A 27,198-nucleotide genomic window follows, 5' to 3' on the forward strand; every position below is an offset into this window, starting at 1 on the left:
TGTTAGCCTGGATGAATGGAAGGGGTAAGTGAGTGGACGGTTGGGTGAATGGGTGGGAAGGAGAGGTTAAGTGGATGGATGGATGGATAGTTGGGCGAGTGGATGGATGGATCGACGGACGGACCGACAGCGGGAATAGAAGAGCCTCCAGTTGACTCTCTAAAAGTCACGAGGTACCCCTGATGGTCAAAGAAGCAGAAGAGGCTTGGAGCTTGGGCCTCCCGGGTCGCCCGGCCCGGAACCCCTTCCCCAGCAAGGCCCACCCCGCCTGCGCCCAGCCCGGGGCCTACCTGGAGGCGGCGATCTCGGCCTTCTGGCGCGCGATGGCGGCGGCGCGCTGGGCGCCCTCCACGCTGTGCTCCACCTTCTGGCGGACCTTGTTGCTCTTGAGCGGCAGCACGCGGCGCTTGGTGCCCTTGACCAGCACGTTGTGGCGGTACTTGCCCTCCTCGCGGTGGCCGTCGGGCAGCGTGGTGCAGCCGTAGCCGTGGCGCAGGTTGTCCAGCCACTCGCCCTCGTAGCGGAGGCCGCTGGAGCGCTCGCTCACGCCGAAGCCCGAGCGCTTGTCGTTCTTCCACTCGCCCATGTAGGTCTCGGTGGTGGTGGCGTCGATGTCGGCCTCGAAGGGCGCGGCCTCGTCGGCGCCTTCCGCGCCCTCGGCGCCCTCGCCCAGGCTGGCGGTGGACGCGGCGTCGCTGGCGCCCGAGCTGAGGTCGCTCTTGAGGAAGCTGACGCGGCTGCGCTGGCTGCCCAGCGACGTGCGCGACTCGGCGCGCCTCAGGCGGCCCAGCAGCGCGCCCCGCTGGAAGAAGCCGCCGCCCTTGGGCGCCCGCGCCGCCTCGGCGTTGGCCAGCAGGCTGAGCGCGAAGCCGCCGCGCGGGATGGCGGCCGGGGGCGGCGTGGGGCCGTCGGGGGCCGGCGAGGAGGGCGAGTCCGGGGCCACCGTGCCGTTGCTGTGCTCGCTGCGCAGGGACGAGAGCGACGTGCGCAGCGGCGAGCGCACCACCACGGCCATCCCGTAGGGCACGCTCTGGCGCACGCCGTAGCCGTGGCGCATGCCGTTGGTGAACTGGCCCTGGTAGGTCCCTGCGGGCGAGGAGAGGGCGCGTCAGTGGGCGGCTCGCGGGCCCGGTGGGCGCGGGGCTGCAGCGGAGCGGCGGGGCCGGGGCAAGGAGCTCAGAGCGGGGAGGGCTGGCGAGGCGCGGGTGGGGATGGCCGGGGCGTCGCGGAGCGTGTGAGGACGTAGGTGCGCAAGCCGGAAGGCCATCACGCGGGGCTGTGGATACCCCGGGTGGTGGCAACGCACAGGGGCACAGGGGTCGAGGCAGAGGGAGGCTGTGTGAGTCACGGCGGTGTGTGAAGAGGTGTGAGCGGGCCAGACCGTGGCGTGCATGCAGTTAAACGAGGGTGTGAGGACACAAGTGGACGGCCAGGAGTTTGCGCGATGGTGTGACTATTTCCCACGGTGGCCCCACGACAGGGTCACGCTGCATGGGACAGAGTGAGGTCACATCAGTGTGTGAAGCTGTGTGAGCAGCTGAGATCCCAGAGTGCATGCCGTTAAACAGGTGTTTGAGGACACGAGTGGGTGGCCAGAAGCAGTTTGCACAATGGAGGGAATATTTCTGTCGGTAGAAACACAGCAAGGTCACAGGTATGCGAAATAGGGTGAGTCAGTTTTATTATTTTTTTTATTAACACATCATGTATTATTTGCTTCAGGGGTACAGGTCTGTGAATCATCAGTCATAACACAATTCACAGCACGGGTGAGTCAGTTTCAAAGTGTGAAGTTGTCCAAGCAGCTGAGGTTCAGCGAGTGTGAATTGGAATGAGCACACAGATTTTGAAACACACAAGAGAGACTGAACATGCAAAAGAGTGAGTGGGCAAGGCAGTTTGTGGGGTAGTGGCAATATTTGCCTCTGTGGGAGTGTGCAAAGCAGTGGAACATGCTGAATCATGAGTGTGCAAGGCTGTGTGTGCACAGAGGGTGACTGAGATCACATAAGTGTGACATAATTGGATGTAACAAGGTCATGAGAGTATTTGAGGTCTTGAGTGTATAAGGAAAGGCAAAGTTGAGTGAGGGTGCAAAACCATTAGAAATTCAAAGAGGATGGGGTTGTGTGAGCAGACACATCTGTTGGTATGTGAGGTTAAATGCATGTGCATGGTGATCCTATTGTGCAAGGTGACGTGCATGTTCAAGCTCATGAAAGGAGAAGACAGTGAATTCGCAGAGTAGTGTGAATGCTGGAGAGCATGGGACTCTGTTGGAAAGCATGAGAAAGTGTGTATCTGTGCAAGGTCATATGTATAGAAGACTTTAAGGACATGCATGTCAGTATCTTTTGACTATATGAGATCAGAGTGTGCAATGCAGTGTGTACACAGTGGGGTAAGTGCCCAGGTTCCTAGAGGCAACATTGTGGGTGTGTGGAAGGTCCTGGGTGTGCAAGGCTGTCTCAGTGTTAAAGCACAGAGTAATATGAAGCACTTGGGGCTGAGTGTATGAGGTTGTGGGCATTAGGGAAGCTGAGACTGTGTGAGACCATGGGTGTGTGTAGGATAGTGGTGTGTACAAGGAGATATCCCCAGTAGAGGCCTTGTGTGTCCATTAGCGTGAGCACATGAGCTCCTGGGAAAGAGTCTATGTAAGTATTCCGCTGAAAGCCAGGTCCCTGCCTTTGTCTTCATGCCTTCAGCATGTAGAATAGTGCCTGCCATAATGTTCACTGAGTTAAGGGAGGAAATTCAGAGCCTTTGTTTTAAACACAATCTCCTACTTTACCCTGGTTAACCAAAAAACCCAAGTGGCCTTCTTCCCAGCAAATGCCCAGGGTGGGTAGGGAATTGAAATGATGAGCCAGGAAAGGGATTCCTAAGCTCAGCCCAACAGGAGTGCTTCCCAGCCTTTGCACTGGCTGTTCCCCCTCTTGGAACTCTTTTCCTCCAGATCTGCTTGCACTTCCACAAGCACCCAGGTATCCCCAATCTACTTCTGTTTTCTATAGTATGTATCCTTTTCTAATATATCCTATGAATTAATTATTATATTTATTGCTTTTCTCTACGCACTAGAATAGAAGCTCCATGAGGGCAGGGATCTTTCCTGTTTTGGTTTCTCATGCAGCCCCAATAGTTTGAATAGGGCCTGGCACATAGGGGTGCCCCATAAATATTTGCTGATTGATTGGCTGAACTTGTCTGGAAACTGCATCTCATTGTGTGACCCTGGGCAACTATCTTCCCTTCTTAAGGCCTTAATTGCCCTGTCAATGACTGTATTGGATATGAAGCTCTCTAAAGTTTGGCCTAACTTTGAGATGCTGGCCTTCTAGGAATTGGGCACCGTGACTTTGCAGGTGGAGGACAGTGTGTCCACGTGAATCAATTCTGCCTAGTCCCTCCCAGCACAGGCTGTTCCAGATCAGGCCTCCAGTCCTGTCCCTCCCCCAGACCCTTCTTCATGAAGAGACCCCATTAAGAGTCACGTATAGTGCCTAGGGCTCATTGAAAGGTGGGTTCTGTGATGATACTTATTTACAGAAGAGGAAGATGGTGATCTGAAAGGTTAAGTGACTTGACCAAGGAAGCAGAATCCAAACCCAAGTCTGTCTGATGCCCAAAGCTCACGCTCTGAGTCCACAGTTCTCTATCCTGGCTCTTCAGAAGCTCTTAAAAAAAATCAATTTCCGGGGGCGCCTGGGTGGCTTAGTGGGTTAAGCCTCTGCCTTTGGCTCAGATCACGATCTCAGGGTCCTGGGATCGAGCCCCACATCAGGCTCTCCACTCAGCAGGGAGCCTGCTTCCCCCTCTCTCTCTGCCTGCCTCTCTGCCTACTGTGATCTCTCTCTCTCTCTCTGTCAAATAAATAAAATCTTTAAAAAAATCAATTTCCAGGCCTCACCACCAGAAAATCTAGTTTAATTTGTTGGGGAAGGTCCCCAGGTCTTGCAGCCTCTCTGTATAGCAGGCAGGAGCAGCCATCAGTGAGAGGGACGGCAGAATTCCCTTCAATGACTGCTGTGAGAAACCAAGACCATAGAATATGAACCGTAAAAGGGCCAAAGAGAAGTGGAGAGAGACAGAGAAGGAAGCTATCACTGGGCATGATCTCAGAGGTAGATATAAATATGATCTCCAACACAGGTGGACTGGTTCAGAGAGGTTATGTGACTTGCCCAAAGTCACCCAGTAAGGAAGGAGCAGAACTGGGTATGAAACCAATTCAAATGGACGTGAGTGGCAGGTGCAGAGAATAGAGAAATGAGAGCATGATGTAGGGGATGATCCAATTGGGAGATGGATAGATGGAAGACTAATGTGTTCCCATTTCCAAGCTCATTCCCGTGTGGTCACATTGTATGGGAGGCAGAAGGACAGATAGAGATGAGAAGCCTGAGATAAACTGATCTCACACATCATCTAATCTGGAGAACCTCATTAATTCTCCTGATTCTCAATTTGCTTATCTGGAAAATGGAAAAATAATACCCACTTTTTAGGGTTCAGGGAGAAGATTAAAAAGGAGACAATGACAACAACAAGTGAAAACAACCCAAATGTCCATCAGCTGGTAAATTGCTAAATGGATGGACGGGTTGTCAGGCTCACAGTAGAGTACCGGTCAGCCGTATAAAGGAACAGACTACTGGTTATAGGGCATGGTTCTCGAAAACACGCTAAGTGAGTAAACCAGAGACGAAAGAATACAGACTGTGTGATTCCGATTACATCAAAGCCTGGAAAAAAAGCTGATGATGCAGAATGACAGAAAGCAGATCTGTGGTTACCGGGGCTGCGGGCAGGAGGGATCCACTTGCAAAGGGACATACGGGAACTTTCTGAATTGGTAGAAATGTTCTCTACCTTGATGGTGCTGGTGGTTACACAGGTAAATACATTTGTCAAGACTGTACACTTGACATGCATTTTATTGCATGGAAACTATACCTTGACTAAATGATTAAATGATATACCTTGATTAAATGATTAGTTAATTAACTTTTAAGGAGAAAAAAAATATCACCAACACCCCAGCACAGTATTCTGCAAATACCCGTCGGAAAATCCTGTCAACTCTCCTTTCCCAGTGCGTCTGAAATCCAGCCAGTTCTCACTACCCCCGCTGCTACTAGATGGTAGCCCAAGCCACCCTTGTCTCTCACCGGGATTTTCATGATGGTGGCCACGCTGGTCTGTTTCCACCCTGTGCTTCTCTATCCATTCCTAACACGCCTATCATGGGGACTCTGTTCAAATGTAATAAAGTCACCATCATGACACTGCTCTGCCTCTTCTCATTCGGAGGAAAAGCTGAAGTCCTTAGTGACCCACAGACCCTACTGATCTCATCCCCCATCACTCCTCTGTCCTCACTTCCCCTCTTTTCCCTTTCCCTCACTCCACCGTAGCCACAAAGGCCTCCTTGCTGTTCCCCCCACACACTAGCCGTGGTCTGTTTTCCACACCCTCAGCCTGGAATGTTCTTCCTCCAGAAATTTGCATGGCTCGCTCCTAGAGAGGTATTTAATTGTTCCTCTACGACTCACCCAAGGCAGCACAGCTAGTCAATATACCAAAACTCACATCGTGTTTAGCTGTGCTCCTTCCACTGTGCTCAGAAGAAAGAAGGAAAAAAAGATCTATGAAAGGGAAAAGTGAACAAGAATAGTGCAGAGAAGATGGTAGAACATCTAATCTCTGGGTTGGACAAGTTTGTGAAATTAAATCAGCCAATCTACCTTTAGTTTAAAGTTGGCATGAGATGGGCTGACATGGTCCCTTTAAGCCTAAGAAAAATCGAGATTGCAACAGGAGGGCGGCTCTTGGCTACCAGTTGAGGAGGAAACAGCCAGGCTATATTAGGAAACTTACAAGCAAGTGGCAAGAGGCACAGACACCCAGGGGAGGCTGGGAGTGATGGGGCCCTGGGAAGGGGGAAAAGCCAAGTGCTGGGGCCATCCCCAGCCTGACTCTCTAAGACAGGGCAGCTCTCCCTGGGGACAGGAAGAATGCATCCACATCCGAAGAGAGGGAGCAGGAGGACCTTGCCCACAGCCATCTGGCTGAGAGGAGCTTTGTGTGGAAGGAAGTGCCTCCTGATATCTTCTGGGCTGGCCCCCTCACTTGGCCTTATAGGCACAATGGGACTTCCCACTGCCTTCAGGGGAAGGGGCAAGATTCTCAGCAGGCCACAAGGCCTGGTGTGGCTGCCCCTGACCACCTCTCCTGACTCATTTTGAACAGCTCTCCAATCACACTTGCCTTTCTACCTCAGGACTTTTGCACATACTCCCCCACCCCTTCTCAGAATCTTCTCCTCTCTTCCCTTAGCCAACTTCTTTTTTTTTTTTTTAAGATTTTATTTATTTATTTGACAGACAGAGATCACAAGTAGGCAGAGAGGCAGGCAGAGAGAGGAGGAAGCAGGCTCCCTGCTGAGCAGAGAGCCCGATGTGGGACTCGATCCCAGGACCCTGGGATCATGACCTGAGCTGAAGGCAGAGGCTTTAACCCACTGAGCCACCCAGGGGCCCCTCTTAGCCAACTTCTATTGATATTTCAAGTTTCGGCTTAAATGTGACTTCATCTGGGAGGATTTCTTGAGCCCTACCCGCTGAGTACTACTACATGATGTCATGTCGCCCTATACTTCTTCTCACTTCTCCCAATTGCAGTTAAATAATTACTAAGATCATCTCTTCACCATAAGCCTTTCCCACCGGACTTTGACTTCCAAGAGGGAGGGAGCCATGTCCAGCTTACTCCTGCTATGACTCCAGCATCTAGCCCAGTTCCCAGGCCCAAAGAATCCCACAGTAAATATCTGATGAATCTGTATCTTCTTCTCAGTGACACCCTCCCGTTGTTCCAGGGACAGGAACCACACTTTCTTTTTTCCCTCATGACTCAGCATGTGGTACATTGTTCAGTAGTGACTGGCAGCAACTGCCAATGTGTTCAGGTCTAGTATTCGCAGCCCAAACCCCGGGAATTATTGGGGTGCGTGCAAAAGTTGGGAGAAGGCCATGACCTTGGTAAATACAGTTCTGTCCCTCATACCAGGCCCCTAAATTTAATAAAACCTGAATATCACCTTCTCCCTGTAGTTTAGTATAGAATAACCTGTGTTTTAACCTTCACTCTGAGACCAAATAGTTCTGGAACACGCCTGAACCATTTAAGCCTACTGAGCCTCCTTTGGTCCTTCTTAAAATGGAGGTAATGATACCTACTTCCGAATATTGTTCATTCATTTATTTGAATTCAGTATTTGCTGTGGATCCTGCATTCTTGATGTTAGAAGCTGGGGACACGGTGGTAAAAATATAGACATGACCTCTGCCCTCAAGGGACTTGGAGTCAAGTGCTGGAGGGACAAGATTTAATCACCAGAAATGAATGTGAGGCAGCCGCAGCAGTGGCACAGAGTGCCTTGGCTGGTGGGGGAGTTCTGGTCGGCCACAGACTAAGTGAACCATATGTGAGGACACTGCCCATAGTAAGCATTCAAAAAGGGTAGCATTTTGCCAGGCCAGAATCTTTGCTCAGAAAAGCTGGCCCAGAAAGGATTAACTGGAGAGATGAAAAGAAGCCGGGGAGGACAGAAGAGCTCAGAGGGAGAGAAGGAGACAAGCTTTGATTTTCCGCCTTGGTCTGCTTGTTTGTCGGAAAGCAGGCCTCTGCCCTGGGATGCCCAGGCTCGGCTGACTTGGCCCCTTCTCTGACTCAGGAGGCCTTATAGCGTCTGTCCTTGGGAGGAAGAGAATTTGGGAAGTCTGTTCATCACTGAGATCTGCCTCCACACCCTCTAAACCACATGCCAGAGTAGCTTCTGGAAGCCCCATCTATAGCACAAGATCCACCTTCCTGGCCAGAGAGTATGACTTAATTGATGTGGACACTGAGTTTTTATAAAGCGCCTCTGATGGTTCTGATATGCAGCTTGGGTAAGAGCTGTAAAACCTCTCCGCTGACCTCCAGTTAACCAGCGGGCTCCGTTCCTTCGGTCAAACCCGAAACCTGCTGTGCCTGGCGGGTGTTGTGCAGGTCCTGGTGGTTACCCAACTGGAGACCGTTCCTTTGCTGATGGAACCTCATTCTGTCCTGGGGCCCAGCTCTCCTCCCTGGGGCTCAGAGAAAGACTCCCTATGCAGGAGTAGATCCCAACTGCTCTCAGCCAGACTTGCTGTCTACCCATCTTGCCAGTGATTGCATTCAACGTGAGCATTTGATGGAATCCAGCACTGAGACCAGAGGGGAAGCAGAAAAGAGCTCCTAGTTCTTAGAGAGAGAAACACGCAGAAACATAGTTTTCTGCTGCTGGCCATTGCCACCTGTGGAGGTGACCCCTGGAGCTGTGGTAGCCGACTCGGTACCATGAGGGGAGCTACTGAGAACAGAGCTGACACTGTGGATTGCAGAGAAAATGTAGCAGGAACCTGGGCCCTTGTTGACATTGTTGAGCCTCCAAGTCAACCAGTCCTGAGACTGCTCTGCCTCTGGATTCTTCTTTATATGAAATCATAAATATCCTTATTGCTTTAGTCTATGCTGTCCAATATGGTAGCCACTAGACAAATGTGGTTATTGAGCACCAGACTATAAAGAATTAGTACCCGAAAAAAATGTAAAATATCTTGCTAATAACTATATATTGATTACACATAGAGATGATAATATTTTGGGTAATGGGTTAAATAAAATATATTATTAAAACTAATTTCACTAGCAAAGTTTAAACTGCCTATGTAGCCCACATTATATTTCTATAGAAAGTGCTTGTTTAGTTCACTTGGGGTTTTCTATTACTTGCAGGAAAAAAAAATCGTAACAAGTATAGATATCATCATCCTAATTCATAGTTGGAACACTTGAAACCAAGAATTTAAATGACTTGGTTTGAAAGGTTTGAAAGTTCTCACCAAACCTTCTAAGGAAGCCAACCATTTCAGAAACCCAAGGGAAGTCTAGGAGATCCAGAGTCCAGTTTGAAACAGAGAAGAGACATGTGGACCAGATCAGGGATTCTGCCTCTGAATACAGAATGGACACTAAGAACACCACCCTCTCTGGCCAGGGACACCTACCTACTTCTAGAAGATTGTCTGAAGTCTGAACATCAGTGTCACTAGAGGACTGGACAGAGATGGAGAGAGCAGAATCATGACTAGCTCCTCTCCAGGGGGTCCCTGCTGCGTCTGGAAGTCCTGACCTGACAGCCCAGTGTCTCCATGACCTGGTCCCAATTCACCTTCCCAGTTTTGTCTTCCCAAATCCACCAAAGTGCAGCTTCAAAGCCACCTCCTTTAGGAAACCCTCCTGGGCTATCTTCCTTCCTCCATACTCTCATTGCTTGAGACATTTGTTACTTCTCACCTCCTATGATAGCTATCTTATCTCCATCTCATCTATTCTTTCTAATAGTCATATCCAGCCCTTTTCTAAGTTCTCTCACACAGGGTCAGATATTAGGACAAGATCTTGGGACAGGACCATGGAAGTGTCATCAGATTTCAGACAGGGTTTGATGGAGAATGGCAGGTAGGGGATTGAGCACCAGAGAGTCCAGGGGTCAGTGGCTCTTGTCCAGGCTCACCAGAATTGGACCAGGTAAACCAATGTACATGGTGGTGAATGCTAGCCCCATATGTCACAGATAACTCTGGAGATGCTCCTGAGAATAGGGCACCCACCCCAGCTTGGCTCTACCCCATCTTGATAAAGACCATGGACCCAGGGTCGCTGAGAAAGCAAGCCAGGCCTGACATGTCTTTGTGGACAACAGAATAATGGAAATGGTCTGGGCTTTGGAAACACACGGGCCCAACTCTGAATTTTGCTTTCATTTCCCCTGCTTCCCTTTATCTCCTCCTCATCCATCTGGTCCAGGCTGCACCAGTTTTCCCTGATTTACCACAGCTGTGTCTTCCCTGGTCTCTCACTTCCCCTGATGCTTCAGTCTACCCTTTGCTGCTGGCAGAGTCATTTCCTTAATAAGATGTAGATCTGACCAGGTGACACCGTCTAAAACCCTGCAGTGGCTTCTGAGTGCCTCGAGGATTGCCGTGGGTCCTCAAGTGAAGATTGTATGTGAATGATTTGGGGGGAATGCTCTTGGAATGAACGATCGGGAAGCAGGATTCCAGAGCAGAAGTTGAACTATTGAAACCAAGGCTTCTGCTGATCCCGTTGGGGAGCTCTGGAGCCGCTATGTTCCTTCAGGGTTGTGCAAGGAGGCTGGGTCTTTGAACTCCTGTATGAAGCACTCATTAGCTATGCATTGCCGACAGAGGGGGGCAACTCTTTTTGACAGACGACAGTGCCCCCACTACGAGCCATCAGCAACCAGCGTTCCTGGCAGCAGGCAGGAGAAGGAGGACACTGCTCTGGAGTGGTATCTGAGGTGTCCAGCAGCACCTACCATAAGGATGAAGTCAAACTCTGCCCTGTGACCCACAAAGCCCTCAAGATCCAGGCCCTGCCAACCTTCCAGCCTCACTGACTTCACTCTTTCTCAGTCTCTGTGCTCCTGCCTTTTCTTGAACCAAACAGCCTTTGTATTAGTTCCTTTTGCCAGGCACAGTGTGGTTCCTGTTACCTAGCTATGCCCTGTCCATCCTTCAGATCTTAGCCTCAACACCACTTCCTCAAGGAAGCCTTCTGTGATTACTAGACCAGATCAAGTTCCTGTTACCCCCATACAGTCTTCTACTTTCCCTTCAAATTGCTTATCCCACTTGTAATTAACTAGCTGTCCAATGCTGGTTTCTGTTGTTAGAGCACAAGCTTCTAAAGGCAGGGGCCAAGGCTGCCATAGTCACCAAAGCATTGCCAGCACTCAATGCAATGACTGACACATAGAAGGCATTCAGCAGATACTGTCAGCTGAGTGTACAGGTTCATGGCCTTGAGCACATTCTCTTTGAGTCTATCTCTAGTCAGTAAAGTATGCACAGCAAGTTTACTTCACAGGATTGCTAGAGGGTTTACATGGGTTCTCTAGCAGAGATCTCAGATTCTCAACAAATGCCGGCTCCCTTCGCTTCGTGGGAAAGCACTGCAAGGTGACCAGTCATCCCAGTTTGCCTTAGACTGAAAGGTTCTCTCCAAGACATAGGACTTTCAGTACTAAAACCAGGACAGTTTCCAGGCAAAGCAGGATGGTTGGACACCCTCCATCTGGACAAGAAGGAAAAAATGGGCATTTCATATTAGCACAATGTTCAGTGGTATGCTAGTAGAAAAGCTCTTTGGAAAAATAAACAAACAACCCTAATTTGTAGTGCTAGCCAAGTTCCATCATGTAAATATGCCCACAGTGGCTAGTCAGGCCACAATTGAACAGCTAGCTTGCAACATTTCTGAAAATTTTAGGGATGGGCTCTTATGAGCTGGTAGCAGCTGGTACCAGCACCCCGTGTGTAATACAGACTGTCATGTCCCCTCCTGATATCTGCAAATGTGTAACACTTCATAGACAACCGCAACTCGGGGGGTAAGTGAGACTATTTCAATCCCAAGAAGGTCACAGGTGGAGTGGCCCTCCAAGAGCATCTAGTTCAAGGCAGTAAGTAAACTGTCATACGGACCATTTCTTACCCACCCTGTGACCACAACAGACATTGCTAATCAATCATGATGCTGACTCGCAATGCCTTGCTCTCTGGCTTGCCTGCAGGGTGCACCAAAGGCCCTTCCCAGGGCTCCTGAATGTGGCCACCTATCAAAGCTCCACTGTCCCTGATTTCCCAGGATCGCTAACCCAAAGCAGAGGAGCTAGCAGTGCTTGTGACCAGCTTCTGGGAGCAGGGTCAGGTTACAGCAGGTATATGATAAGTCCCCGTAGCCTGCAGGGCTCCACCACCCCCACATCCAGAGGCTGCTACCTCAGATGACACCCCACAGCTCACATGATAAGCAGGGGATTCATCAAGCAAATCACCTGGGTACCGCCAGCCCTGGGGACCTGTAGCCTGGGTGGAAGTCCCTTTGCCAGGCTCTGAGTCAGCTCAATAAACCTAAGGGCCTTGGAAACCAGAAATAACTGGGTGTAGAGGAGGCAAAAGAAATCAAGGAGAGTCTAGGTTCAAAGGACCCTACACTGGTCATTTAGAACCCCTTTCCATGCTCAGGCCTACCCACAACCCTCATGCCCACATGGCATGTGCAACAGGCATTCTCTCGCCCATAACGTCGAACACCAAGCTCCTGACCTTCTCTCTTCAAACACTTGGCCCATCTCAGGTCAGGGCAATGCTATCCTTCCATGGCTTAGGCCAAAGCCTAGACTCCTCTTTCTTTCACTCCCCCTGTCTGGTCTATCAGCAAAATCTAACGACTCTACCTTCAAAACAGACCCGGTTTTTACCTCCTTCTCTCTACCGCCACTGCTGCAGGGTGGCACTCCAGACTTGTATGCTCACCTGTAACATTGCAATAAACTCACTAATTCATTTCTCTGCTCCTCCCCTTTCTGCACCATCAACTCTCCCCCAGTCTCTCAACACAGTAGCCAAGGGAATCCCTTTAAACAAGGTCAGATCATGTCACTTTTTTTTTGTTAACATATAATGTATTATTAGCTCCAGGGGTACAGGTCTGTGAATCACCAGGTTTACACACTTCATAGCACTCACCATAGCACATACCCTCCCCAGTGTCCATAACCCCACCCCCCTCTCCCAACCCCCATTCCCCCACAACCCTTAGTTTGTTTTGTGAATTTAAGAGTCTCTTATGGTTTGTCTCCCTCCTGATCCCATCTTGTTCCATTTATTCTTTTCCTACCCCCCCAAACCCCCCACATTGCATCTCCACTTCCTCATATCAGGGAGATCAAATGATTATTGTCTTTCTCCGATTGACTTATTTCGCTCAGCATAATACCCTCTAGTTCCATCCACGTCTTCGCAAATGGCAAGATTTCATTTCTTTCGATGGCTGCATAGTATTCCATTGTATATATATATATATACCACATCTTCTTTATCCATTAGATCATGTCACTTTTATAGGCCTTATTATTCTCAGAGGAAAAGCCAGAGTCTGACAATGGCCCGAGAAACTGCATACACCGCCCGCTGCCCACACCTTCCCAGCTGGGATAGAGTGTGGTGGGGCTGTGCCCTTCTCCCTGCCTCCCATCAAGGGCCTATATTGTAAGGTTGTCCTGTCATCAACGATGTGAAATTTGATCACTTTGTTAAGATGGTATCCATAAAGGAGTCAAATTTAAAATTTAAAAATAAAAGTTTCAGGGGTGCCTGGGTGGCTCAGTCAGTTGAGTGTCTGACTCTTGACTTTGGCTCAGGTCATGATCTCAGGGTCCTGGGATTGAGCCCCTGGTCAGGCTGTCTGCTCAGCGGGGAGTCTGCATGAGGGTTCTGTCTCTTACTCTCCCTCAGCCCCTCCCCCATGCTCATGCTCACTCACTCTCTCTAAAATAAATGAATAAATCTTAAAAAGATAAAAGTAATAAAACCATTGTGCATGCCAAATGGAGCCATTTCTTGCAGGCTGTGTGCAGCTCTCAGACCTCAGTGTGTGCCCCTGACTCCACACAGTCCATATGACAGTTGGCCACATATGCTTGAATACCTCTAGGCACAGGGTGCTCTCTACTTGCCTGGAGGGAAGTGGGTTCTGGAGTTCCCACAGCCCCTGGATCATTCTGTGGATTTTGCCAGGTGGTCTGGGTCAACCAACTCTGTTTTAGAGCAATGAGTAAAGGTCCTGGATGCTTTACCTGTGACCAGACCTAACTGTCCACCTACTCTGGGGCTCTGACTTCAGAAGGCATAGGAGGGGACAAGGACAGCCCTCTGGTCTATGGCAGGAAACAACTCTGTCCTGCTCAGACTGCACCCCAGCCTCAACCAGGGCCCTCAGAAAATGAGACTCAACATTTCTCACAAGGGTGTGGCAGCAAGAGCTGGCCCAGGGAACAGCTGCTGGGGACTCAGAATTAGCAGTCTGGAAACAAGCGCGCTTGATGAATCCCAAGGGCCTGGCCTTGGACAGGAGTGTGTGTGCAGAGATTCGGCCAGTTGGACCCATGCAACACAGAAGGCAAGTCTGCAGAGAAGAAAGACTAATTGCGTCCACTTTCCTGTCTTGCTGAGGGTCCACTCTCCTCCCCTGGGGTCCCGGATAAAACTGAGAGGCTACCAGGACAGCAACTCAGCCAGCTGTCACACTGGCCCCCTGGCTGTGAACTGGGACATGAGATTTTCAAGATGAGGTTAAATTATGCTGATTCTTCATTCGAAATGGAATCATGCCTGGCATGAGTTCCATCTACACTGGCAGGACTCAAGGCAGAACTAATCGAATCAAAGTCTTAGCTTGTTAACTGCTCCAAAGTCAAAACCTAGTTTCTGTGCTTAAACAGTCTCCCCAAAACAGCTATGGTTCAGGCCCTCCTGAATTAGTTCACCCTTTAGACTGTGAAGTAAATGCAGAAAGGAGAATAGTTTCGGGACTTTCTAGGTGCCAGGCACTATGCTAAGTGCTTTTTATGTATTATCTCATTTCATTGTTTCAACCGTATTTTAGAGATTTTGACATCTCTGATGGAAAAAATGAAACAGGAGCTCAGAGAGGTTACGTGTGTGCCCACATTCATAGAATTAAGAAGTGGCACAGCTGGAATTGGAACCCGGATGTGGCTACTGTAAGCCGTGAGTGCCAAGTACCACATGCCGTTTTTACTCCTATCTGACTATCAGGACTGCCACACTTGATTTTTAATAGCAATCAGGAAATTGTAAATTAAAAGATGTTCCTTTTAAGTCCAAAGAAGAACAAAAAAATCCCACTAACCCTAAGCAATTAATTCGGCAGTGTAAAAGGATTCAAAGTTGATGTACAAAAATAATTGCGTTTTTATAACCCAGCAATGAACAATTGGAAAAATGAAATTTAAAAATCCCATTTACAATATCATTTTTAAAACTTGTGAATTTTATTCACCACCACCAACAACAACAACAAAAAATGTGCAAAACACTGAAAACTCCAAAGGATTGCTAAGTGAAATTAAAGACCTAAATAAATAGGGATATATACCATGTCCATGAATTGGAAGGCTCATTGCCATGAAGTTGTCTGATCTCTGCAAATTGATAAATGGGTCTAATGAATTTTTTTCAAAGATTTTATTTATTTATTTGACACAGAGAGAGAGATCACAAGTAGGCAGAGAGGAAGGGAAGCAGGCTCCCTGCTGAGCAGAGAGACCGATTCGGGGCTCAATCCCAGGACCCTGGGATCACGACCTGAGCTGAAGGCAGAGGCTTGAACCCACTGAGCCACCCAGGAACCCCAGGTCTAATGAATTATTAATCAAATTCCCATTAGGCTTTTTAGTAGAAATCAGTAAGCTGATTTTATAATGTTTATGGAAATGGAAATGGAAATGATGTAGAAGAACCCAGTCTTAAACAAGAAAAGCCAAGTTGGAAGATTTACTCTGATTTTAAAATTTACTATAAAGCTGTGATAACAAGGGTAGTGTGATATTGGCATAAAGGCAGACAAACAGATCAACAGAAAAGATATTCCTTTGGAGAATGAATGAGTGAATGAGTGAATGGATGAATGAATGAATGAAGTTGCTTCAAGGAACACATTCCCCAGGCCCAGATGATATGACACTAGGTATTGCTCATGTCCCTGTCCTGGCAAATTCACTTTGCTCCCATGTTCACTGTCAGTTGGGTTAAAATGAGCTTACGGGGGTGCCTGGATGGCTCAGTGGGTTAAAGCCTCTGCCTTCGGCTCAGGTCATGATCCCAGGGTTCTGGGATCCAGCCCTGTGGCGGGCTCTCTGCTCAGCAGGGAGTCTGCTTCCTCCTCTCTCTCTGCCTGCTTCTCTGCCTACTTATGATCTCCGTCTGTCAAAAAAAAAAAAAAATCTTAAAATGAGCTTCTGTCATCAGCTTTGGGCAAGAGAAAGAAAATTGGATCCAGAGAGCAGAAGCTTGGGTTTTTTGACCCAATTGTCATAGTTAAACATAAAAATATCATCTTTTCAGTGTGTCATATTAATAAAAGCACTAACCACACGTCAAGCTCTAAGTGCTACTCTATCAGGGAATCATTTAATTTTCTCAACAAGATAGGATAAAAGAAAAAAAATAGCAAGGATTGCATAGAGGAAGGGAACTATTATTTTGTGATGATTTATTTCAGTTTTGCATTTTTGCATATGTATGTACAGAATTACAATGTGAAGTACCTGATTCATAGTGGGTTGCAAATGCCAAGATTTGAACACCACTAAGTGTAGTCAAAGAGAGTTACTGAATAGCTGAGTGTAGGATTCAAAGCACAGAGCCTGGTGTAAAAACATGGTAAGCGGCAGACGTAGTTGTGATCACTGTCCGCGCCCTCCTCAGAAGTGTCTTCCTGTGTCATTGCTCAGGGCTCTGCGCTCAGAAGGCCCTGCACTTGGTTTAATGCTCTGTCGTCATTACCTCGAAATTCTTCATGGTTTTGAGGAGGGGGGCCTGCATTCATTTTGTACTGGGTCTCCCAAACTACGCAGCCGGTCTTATTTTGTATAGTGGTTTATCGCTTGTTAAAATAGCTATTTATACTAGGAACTTTTTTAAAAAAGATTTTTATATATTTATTTGAGAAAGAGGGACAGAGTGAATGGGACGATGAGGGAGAGGGAATTTAACGCAGACTCTGTACTGAGCACAGAGCCCAAAGCAGAGCTGGAACCCACAATCATGAGATCATGGCCTGAGCTGAAACCAAGAGTCCAAGCTTAACCAGCCACCCAGGCGCCCCATATACTATGAACTATTTAATTATCCCTTATTACCAAGTCTTATTCCTTATTACCTTATTCTTATCCCTTATTACCAAATTCTATCACTGCTTCTTACTAGTTAGAGGACTGTGAGAGAGAACACAGTACATAAACTCTTCGTCTCCTTTGCCTTTTCTGTAAGATGGGGGTAATAACAGAACTTCCCCATAAGGTTGTTGTGAAGGTTTAAGTAACACATGTTCCATGCCAAGAGCAGCACCTGCACATAGTAAGCACTTGCACATAAGTAACCAAAAATTAACTATTATTATTACTGGCTTTACAAGCAAAGTCAACCTTGCGCTTGTTCTGTTTTGTTTTTGAGAGTGAGTGAGAGAGCAGAGGGTGGGCACAGGGAGAGGGAGAGAGGGAGTCTTAAGCAGGCTCCGTGCCCAGCATGAAACCTGACTCTGGGCTTGATCTCACGACCCCCCCGAGATTATGACCTGAGTGGAAATCCAGAGTCAGATGCTTAACCGACTGAGCCACCTGGGCACCCTTGGGCCTGGTTTTTCCACTGCACATTTGGGGGAAAGGACTGCCAACTAGCTGAGTGCTTCTGGAACTTAGCAGATTACTTCGAGAATCTGAAGGCTATCTGAGGAAAAACACAGGCAATCCCTGCCCATAGGCCCACATATGGCCTGCACACTGATGGGCCTCTGAGGCCAAGGCCGGGGCTCCAGGTCAAGGACCTCGGAAAGCAAAGATTACCAGTGGCCCTTCTAGTCCTGGAGTCTGTGGGTCTCTGGGGTGGGAACAGCTAGGCGGCCAAAGGAGCATTACTACTTAAGGCCTGGGTGAATGCTTGCTTTGGGGCATTAAGCCAGCAGCTATTTTTGGTTTTGCTCTATATGGCCAGGGCAGGAAGAGGGCTTGTAGGCGGGGGAGGGGTGCCAGGAGGCTTATAGCTGGGTTTGGGAGCAGGAGCTCGCTGTCTTGCCACCTTCCCCTCCTCAGGGAAGAGCTGGACAACTTCCTCAACCTCCAGCTGACATGACAGGCGACAGGCGTGGAGGAGAGGGCGAGGCTGTGGAGGGGGGAGGGGCAGCAGCTTCGACGAAGCTGCACATCAAGTCACTTTAGAGCCGTGATTTTCAAACTTTTTTGACCATGACCTGCAGTAAGAAATACATGCTGCGTGTAAACACAGAAGCCTTTCTACACACATTGTATGTGTACGTGTATCTTCAGCTGAACAGATGTTTCAGGAAACAATACTTTCTTATGCGCTGTGAAATGCTCTGCTTTTTCTGTTCTGTTCTTTCATTTTTAAAAATGCCGCTCATGACGCCCTGAACTGGAGTTACCTCCTATTAGTGCTTCCAGTTTGGAACACTGCTGTTTCCTGTGACTACAAGGTAAGGTGGGGACCGCAGGAAATGGGACATTTGGTCCCTCTGATCAGTACCTCCTAACACTAGGGATAAGATGCAAGCTTCAGCTTTATCTCCTGGCTGGCAGCAAGTTCTCGACCTCCTGGCTTTCGTGTACTCTGTTCCCTCAACCTGGAACACTCATCCTCGACCCCTGCCACCTGCCTCACTCCTTACTTCAGAGTCCGGCTTGCCACTTACTCCAGGAAGACTCCCTGAATGCCTCAGTCTGGTTAGTTGCCTGCCTCTGCCTCCCTTAGTCCCCACTTTCCTGCCTAGCACCCGACACCCTATAGCATGATTTCTTGTAGATTCTATGGAAGATAGGGACCATTTCCATTCTGTTCATTTCTACACTCCTCCCTCCCAGCACGATACCGCCAGCTTCATGATAATCACATGTTAGTACATATTAGTGGAGCGAATTAATGAGAGTTAATACTAATTATAGCAACTACAATTTATCGTGTACCCATTTTCCCCACAAGAAATCTTAGGAGGGATTAGCATAAGCCCATTTTATTGGTGATGAAACTGAGGCTTCATGGTATGAAATCATGGGATAGGCCAAGGTAATAACGCAGAGCTCCCCGACTCCCAGCTGCTTCTAATCCTGGATCTTAATTGTCTGCGTTCTCTTCAGCTCTGCTCCGGCTGGAGCGAAGGGCAGGTCCTTAACAAACCCTTAGGGAACCGATGACAGGTTGATTAAAGAGATTTTCCAAAGCAGTGGCCACATCTAATTTTGGAGAGTTGCACCTCGTGTGTGGCTTGAGAGAGAGATCCGTGAGGTTTCCAGGGCCCCTGGATGTGGGACTGTCTCATTCGGAAGAAGAGTCTGGGCTTCTGACAAACCAGAGGAGCAGGTCTTCAGTTAAGCGGGCCTGAAGAGCTCCCGCGCACACCCAGAATCAAACCCAGGGCTCTGCAATGCCTCCGTGATCTGGCGCACACCCACAGCTCCAACGTCAGCCCCGCCTGCTGTTCCCTTCATCCACTCTATTCTTGCTACCCTGGCGTTCCTGCTGTTCCTCAAACACGCCAAGTCCAGTTCTGCCTCAGGGTCTTTGTGACTGCCATTCCCTCTGCCTGGAAGGCGTTATGCTCTCCCGAGTCCTCCCATCCTGCTTCCCAGACCACGCTATCCAAAAAGTCATCCTCTTCCTTCTCTATTTTCCTTGCTCCCTGCTCTGGCTCCTGGAATTTGCTATGGGATGGTGCCCAACACGTAGCTGGTGCTCCATAATATTGATTGCATGAACGAATGAGTGAATGAATAGGTTCCCCCCCTTTAAGACATATTGGGAAATCAGTCCATAGTTTCCCAGGAATGTGTGTCTCCACGACTCACACCCAGGCCTTCAACACACACACCTTGGTTTGGAGAGAGGAAAGAGGGAAGGGACATCTGGCATTCTGTGTACCACATTGCATAGATAACCGACACCCAACCAGCCCTCGAGGATCCTCTCCATGTTATAGCCAGAGAAACTGGGGCCTGTTCCCTACTCGTCCCCACTGCTCAGCGCAGTGGCCAGCATAAACATCCAGGGAATTGAGTTGCCCTGAACTGTAGAGGTTTGGCAAATGGCTGAAGGTCACCAAATTAGGAAGCGTGGAGCCAGAATTTGTCCTAGCACTGTCCAGCCAGTGTTGTGTCACTACCACTGTACCCACAGAAACTCTGGGGACACAACCTCTTTACAGCCAGCCACACTTGAGGGTGGGCCCTCACCAGACACCCACCAGCAGGCAGCCCAGTCGGGAGCATCCTGGACCTGACGCCCCCCTGTACAGGCCTCGACTTGAGCATAACTTCCACCCTGGGCTAGCTCATGCGCCTTCCTGCTCCACCCCAAACCCACTCCCAGATTGCCCACTTCCTGCCCTCTGTCATAGAGAGGGGAGACTAGTGACACATCTAATATACTGTGAATGCCTTCTGACAGACGCCAACCTATTTTTGTTTAAGTAGCTATAGTTTTGAGTCATCTGTGTCAGCAACTCTTTCCAATGGGGCATGTGAAGGAGACTTCACAGAAGTATCCTGAGCCAGAAGGAAACTGAATGACCATTTAAAGCAGAGCCAGCCAGCTTTCCTGTAAACAGCTGAAAAGTAAAGATTCCAGGCTCGTTGGACCAAAGGGAGATGATGTAGGGACTTTCGTGTAATTTCCACATGTCACAAAGTAGAGTTCAACGTTTGATTTTTTTCAAATATTTCAAAATGTAAAACCACTTTCAGCTCATAAGCTGTACAAAAACGGGCAGCAGGCCAGCTGGGCCGGCTCTCTATAGTTGGAAAGTGCCTGATGTAAAGCAATGCTTCTTAAACTTTAACGTATATAAAAATTCCCAGGGGGGGCTCGTTAAAACAAATGCCTGGGCCTACCCTTGGAGATTCAGATTCAGATTCAGGTCTAGATGGGGCCCCCGAGTTTGCATTTTAACTGGTGGACAGATGATGTTGATACTCCCTCTCTAATGATCATATTTTGAGCAGCACCTGACATTCTAAAGCCCATTTTGTGGATCAGGAAACTGAGGCCCAACTAAGTGATATATGCAAGGTCACAGCCAGGGGATGAGGTGATGATATCTTCTCTGCCACTTCCCATGGCTGTTTGGCCACAGAAAATGGAGTGCTCATGCTTTTGAGCTTCTAACTCATTGCTCTCCCCACTCACGTGCTCTCTAAAGCAGTTTTCCTGACAAGATCCAGCTCAGATGTCACCTGTTCTAAAGCAGTCCCTGACCTCCTCAAATCTAACTTCTTTACCACAGCACTCTACCTACTTGTATATAATTGTTTATCTACAAGCCAGTGTTTGAAACCTTGGGCTGTTATCTTATTCCTTTTTATATCTAACTCTTTTTATAATACCTGGCAAATAGGAGGTACGACAGAAATAGGCTGTAAACAAAACAATGGATGGATGGATGGATGGATGAGTGGATGGATGGATGGATGGATGGGTGGGTGGGTGGATGGATGGGTGAATGAATGAATACTTCATAATCTATGGCTTGAAAATAATTTTCATGGCAAAGTTGAGATTAGACCCAAATTCTTCTAGAGCACAAGCCAGAATATATTCCATGGCTGATTGTAATCCTACCATGCCAACGGTAGTAGTTAGGTTTTACTGAATGTGTGCTGTGTAGTTATACAGCAGGTCTTGTCCAATACTACTCAATGGCCCTGTTACTGGCCCAACCTTCACTAATGAGGAAATGGGTGCTGAGAGAGGTAGGGCAGCTTGCCCAACGCCACACAGCAAGAACATCCTGGCTCTTCTGATTCTGTGTCACATTGCCCCTCCCTCTTCCCACCCTCCACCAGTCTTCCTCACGGGTCTGGCTCCTACTAGCTCTGCTGGCCCCAGGCCGGGCTCACCTCCATCAGCATAGGTCTCGGTGCCATAGCCGTCCTGCAGGCCATTGTTCCAAGTGCCTTCGTACTTGGCACCACTGCTGCTGCTCTGCCGAGTTCCGTAGCGTCCCTTGAAGCCGTGTGTCCACTCGCCCTTGTAAAGCCAGCGCCCCTTGGTCTCTATGCCCAGCCCATGCCTTTTGCCCTGGCTCCAGTATCCCTCGAAGGTGTTCCCACTGGGCCAGGTGTAGACGCCCGCCACTTCGAAGCCAAAGTTCCAGGAGCCCGAGTATTCGCCCTGGCCCTTGGGGCCTGTGCACAGTCCGTGTCCGTGGGCCTTTCCCCCCTCCCAGCCCCCGCAGTATGCCCCGCCATCATCAAAGTCAAAGCGGCCCCCACTCATCTCATCATAGCCCCTGACAGCCTCACCGTCCTCCAGCTTGGGGGAGAGAGGGTGATGGGGGGCGCCAACGACACGCTCCAAGCACACTCAGGGCTGGGCGCCCCTAACTCACCACTGCGCCCCAGGAGGGAGGAAGCAAGATGCCACCAGAGGCTGAATGAGCCCTGGCACCAAGTCAGCACTGGGTCGCCTGGTCAGTGCCATGCCTGGGAGGTCCCGACTCAACCAGCCACAGGAAGGCTGCCAGTTGGGAAGGAAGCAGGAGGGAAAGATTCAAAGTCTTCAAAGAGCGTCCCAAGTCTGGCTTCCTTGGAGTCAGAAGAAAAACGGTGTGATCCCTTTAAGAAGCACAGTGAAAGGGGTGGGGTGGAGGGGTCCCCGGTCCGTTTTGAAAAAGGGAAATTCCTCCTTGGTGACAGCCCCCAGCCTGAGGCTGAATTCTTGCAGCCGGGCAGGCCCCCTTCTCCACCCAGTGGGTGTGCGGGGCTGTCGATCTCCCTGCCGCTGCCCCGCCCCTCTCTGGATCCTGCCCTCCTCCTGGGACGGAAAGGTCAGTGTTGCCCTAACAAGGCCATTGGATCTCAGAAGCTGCTCCCAAAATAACCCCCTGGCCAGCCCAGCCTCCTTCAAAGCGGGAGGGGTGTTTCAAATTGGGCTGGTGCTTCAGACCCAGGGAGTTGCTGGAGGGGCGAGGACGGACAGCGGAGAACTAAGTGTAGGCAGCTGGGGCAACTGGGTGGCTCTTCTTCCGCCTGGGTAGGAGCTCCCTTCCACCTTTGGGGTCCCCTGAGTCTGCAGGCAGGGAAGCAGCAGAGGGGTCAGGGAGGGGAGGGAAGGGAAAAGGAGGACTAGGGGAACAGCCAGTCCTGGAACACTTAAAATCCCCCAGAGCGTAGAGGTTGGCAAATCTCACCCACCACCACTCACATGCCCTAACAGGACCTGGGGCTATACTCGCTGCCAGCCCCATAACGGAATCCGGAATCCGGTGACCTAAAGAGAAAGGCACGGGCCTGGTTTCCCATATGCTTTTGAAAGCAGAGGAGGGAACTCAGGAAGAGAAGTGAGGTTCTGGAAACAGAGTCTGGAAGATAGAGAAAACCTGAGTCCAGCGCTCCTGCACAACCCCCAACCCCTCTCCGCAGCCTTGGGAAAACCCTGGAAAGAGCCCGCAGAAGGCACTGAATGCTCCCCAGGTTCTCTCCTCAGAGGGGCGAGGAGCCTGTCCTTTTCTGTCTCCGAGACACAGTGTCGCTGGTTATTTGGAATGAAGCTGTCTACGCAATACTCCAGGATCGTGATTTAAAAAAAAAAAAAAAATCCCTTTTCCAAGTTTTCTTTCTCTTTGGTCCTCAGAGCCTGTGAGGCCAGACCTCAGAAAGCTCTTGCGGCAGGGTCAGTAGGGAAGGGCCTGGGTGGATTCCCAGCACTCAGGTTCCCACCAAAATTCAGTCAAAGGGACAAATAAATCTTTGTGACATGAAGCTGTGGCCAGGACTAATGATTGGAAATCCCAGCTGAGCCCAGGGTTCGCAGAAGCATAGAGTAATTCTGGGAAAGGTAGGAGCCATCAAGAACAGGAAGCTGTTGGGGCGGGGGGGCGGAGATGGAGATATATGGGGAGAATAAAAATCACTAAAAAAGCAAGTGCAGAAGGCACTTGAGGACTAATGGATTATTATCTGACTTCAGACTTAATCTTACATACTACAAATCCCACCATGACTCAGCCTCCTTAAAGTCACTATGGAAGATCTGTTCATTTCAGAAATGGACAGAAAATGTTCTCTCCCTTCATCCCAGTGGATTCCCAGTTCTCCCTGGTTCCTTCCCTGTTAAAGAGCCCCTTCTGGGTCCATGTTTCAGCCTGAAGCAGAAACACACAGCCTCTGAGCTCACTATCGCTGGCTGTTTGCCGAGTGGAGGGGCAGAAAAGTAGCCCTGGATAAACACTGCGTCGTCTAGGTTTGAACTCACCATCCGGCCAGCCGGACAGACTGAACTGCTTACACAAATTCACTTGTGAGAATGCCTCGCTGCCCACCCCAGAGAGCTCTGCTTTTGCCACTTCTCACCAAGGTCTCTGGAGAATCACACGTTTCTTTCCAGCTCTGCTCTCAAGAGAAGAGGAAAGCAACATCTCAAAGTGGAAGTTGGATAGTTTGAGTTGTTCAAGGTCAATACTCTTTGTAGTTAAATGCTAGGCAAATCACCGTAATCCTCTTCGAAGGCTGGGAGGCTGTTGTGTCCTACTGGGCTGTTCCGCCTGATACATTTAGCCACTGTGCACCCGTGCAGCTCCCTATGGTGGTTCCCTCCCAAGGGTGGGTACTCGTAAGATTTAAGTTCAGGTGTTGAACTTAAAAACATAAACAGATTCCAGAGCTGATCCCTACCCCCCACCCCAAACCAATGAATAGATTGTTCCCAGAAAAGGCTTGGGCAGTTGTATTCTTCTCAAAATCCCCTCAGACAAATCTGATTCATTCCTGGTTAAGAACCACTGTATGTTTAGGGGCGCCTGGGTGGCTCAGTGGGTTAAAGCCTCTGCCTTTGGCTCAGGTCATGGTCCCAGGGTCCTGGGATCCAGCCCCACATCGGGCTCTCTGCTCAGCTTCCTCCTCTCTCTCTGCCTGCCTCTCTGCCTACTTGTGATCTCTCTGTGTCAAATAAATAAATAAAAATCTTAAAAAAAAAAACCCACTGTATGTTTTCAAATTAAGAAACCATTTCTTAGTAACATTTATACCTTCATGAATCCATGTGCCATAGGCTCTGCAGGGTAGGTAGCCGTGGAGTTAGGTATATGTTCATATCCCAGTTCTGCCCCTCACAAGGGGTGACCTTGGACCAATTGTTAATTTCCCTAAGCCACAAATTCTTTGTGTAAGTACCTACCTCGAAGGATTATTAGTATTCAGGGTAACAGTATCTTCCTTATATGGTTGGGTAACTTAATACTGTAAAAAGGCTTGGAGCACACTAAACACCTAATAAATATTAGCTATTATTAATATTATGCTCACTTGATAAGTTGCTCCTCAAATTGGAATGCTTAATAAGATAGTCACCAAAGAGGTAAGTCAGGATCATCCCCTAAATACTAAATACCTCGACACCACAGTCCTCCTTACTCTTCACAATACTTGTTTACTCAGCATTGCCCTATGGTTTTTCACTTTTTAAGCTGATAAACTAAGTTATCGGTCAAGGGGCGCTTTGATTTCTTAAAAGTTTTAGTCCATTGTTTGCCGAATTTGGTGCTGGCCTTAGGCAACCCGGTCTGCGGTCTGCGCTTTGAGCAGCTCTCCCCTCCTGCGGCATGGAGGCGGTGCATTTCAAGGAAAGGGAGGCCTCTAGGGGCCATCCGTGCATTACAGCAGCTTTTCCTAAGGAAAGCCCAGTTCCTTGGGCAGAAGGGAATTTACTAAACTTGAAATGAATTCTAAACCACTTTTGAAGAGCTATCCCATTCTTGCTTTTTCCCAGGTCTTTTCTTTGTCTGTGGTTCTGTCCTTTGATCAGAGAGAGCAGTCACTTGCTTCCTCTGTTTCTTTCTCATTTCTCAGATGTGGATCACTTCTTAGGGAGCCTGGGGGTGGGGGGGATGACCCCAATAATCCAGAATAGAGAGAAGAGGCCTGCACATAGAAACCCACTGAAGACTCAGCTGATGAAGCCCCACCTTCTCTCAGAGAAGTTTCCTGGCTGGGTTAAATGCCTTTGCACATGTGGGCTCTTTCTCTAAACTATGAGTAGTTTGAAGCAAGGATTATCATCATTCCACAAAAAAGCAAGAACACAGACCAAGTGCCTGGCGCTCCGGCTCACGCTGTATGCCCAGTGCCTGCTCACAGCCAGTGCTCACCTTTCCTTCTCTGCACCATTTGGCAGCTTCCAAGTCCCTTCTTAATTAAACGCTTTTTCAGTTGACCGATGGGACTGCTCTCTGGATTCTGTTCCCACCTCACTGGCTGCTCCTACCTAGTCTTTGGCTGGTTCCTCTTCATTCCGCTGACCTCTCTACCATGGGAATGTCCCAGAGCTTGGTCCTCTGTCTGGGTCTTTACCTACATTCACTTCCTATGTGATCTCCAGTCTGAGCTTTAAGTAAGACCCCTATCCTCGTGGCTCCTGTATTTATGTCTCCAGCCTGAACCTCCCTACTGATCTTCAGGATAGGTCTACCACATCACCACAGGGGGTCTCAGAAGCAACTTACACTTGGTGAGAGCAAAACCAGACTCCCAACTGCTCTCGTATCTGCTCCTCCAGCCAACTTCCAGCTTCTGAAAACCTTTGCAGTCCTTAACTGCAGTTTTTCTCTCATACCCTGTATCCAATCCATCAGCAAATCCCCTCGGCTGTACCTCTGAAATTGTTCCAGAATACATCTCTTCCTCTGCACTGCCAAGTGTCCAAGCCACCAAAACCCATTGCCGTGACCTCCCAACTGCCTCCTTGCCTCTCCTTCTCCTGCTCCCCAGTTCACAAAGAACAGCCAGTGTTCTCAGGAAAGGCCAGTGTGATAATGCCTCACCTCTACTCCAAAACCCCCAAATGGCCCCTTACCTCATTCAGGACTTACATCCTTTAAAATGGCCTGCAAGGCCCTCCATGATCTGCCCCTGCCCCACACTTCTGTGACCTCACCTGCTTCAAGCCATGTTGACATTCTTTGCTGTTTCATCTGTCCGGAATGCTCTGCCCCCAAATATCTACTATATCTACCCTTTCTTCGGGTCTCAGCTCAAATGTCACTGACCTCATCACAGAAGCTTCTCTGAGCACCCAAAGAAAGGAATCACCGTCCCCAGCCCCAGCCCTTAGGATCTTGGAATCCTCTCGAGTACAAGGATGTCATTCTGTTGCTGTTTTATCCCCAGCACCTCGTATGGCTGCAGGCACTCCAGGAATATTTGCTGACTAAATGGATGAATGCAGGTTCTGTGAATAGTTCATAAAGGCACGTCAGGATGCGACTTTTCCATCAGAGTAAAATTTCTCAATCCACAATCTGAATCCATCTCCCAGGGTGCATTCAAGAAAGACTGATTCAATAAACACACTCACGAAAAGTCGCACATTCCAGTGAGGGACACTCATATTAAAGTTGGCCAGCTGGGTCTGAACAGAGTAGTTTTAGCTTCAGGATTCATGTTTTGAGATTCTGACTGAAATGTAGATACTTAACCCTTATTCTCATGGATCTGGA

General features: G+C 49.0%; 1 protein-coding gene across 3 annotated transcripts in view; it reads right to left on the reverse strand.

Annotated features, from left to right (window-relative positions):
* JPH2 (junctophilin 2) overlaps positions 1 to 22,500 on the reverse strand; it is a 64,027-nt gene extending 41,527 nt beyond the window's left edge. The window contains exons 1-2 of one of the 3 annotated variants that reach the window (XM_047744333.1): positions 21,605 to 22,494; positions 291 to 1,086 (exon numbers count right to left, since the gene is read on the reverse strand). In XM_047744333.1, the coding sequence (XP_047600289.1) occupies positions 291 to 1,086; positions 21,605 to 21,983 (1,175 nt within the window). In that variant the 5' untranslated portion in view covers positions 21,984 to 22,494. Of the gene's footprint in view, positions 1 to 290; positions 1,087 to 21,604 lie in introns of all 3 variants that reach the window. The other 2 variants (XM_047744335.1, XM_047744336.1) reach the window with 2 other exon arrangements.
* Between the last annotated feature and the right edge of the window lie 4,698 nt (positions 22,501 to 27,198).

This window comes from Lutra lutra, chromosome 9 (assembly GCF_902655055.1).
Source record: "Lutra lutra chromosome 9, mLutLut1.2, whole genome shotgun sequence".
In the NCBI taxonomy this organism is placed as follows: domain Eukaryota; kingdom Metazoa; phylum Chordata; class Mammalia; order Carnivora; family Mustelidae; genus Lutra; species Lutra lutra.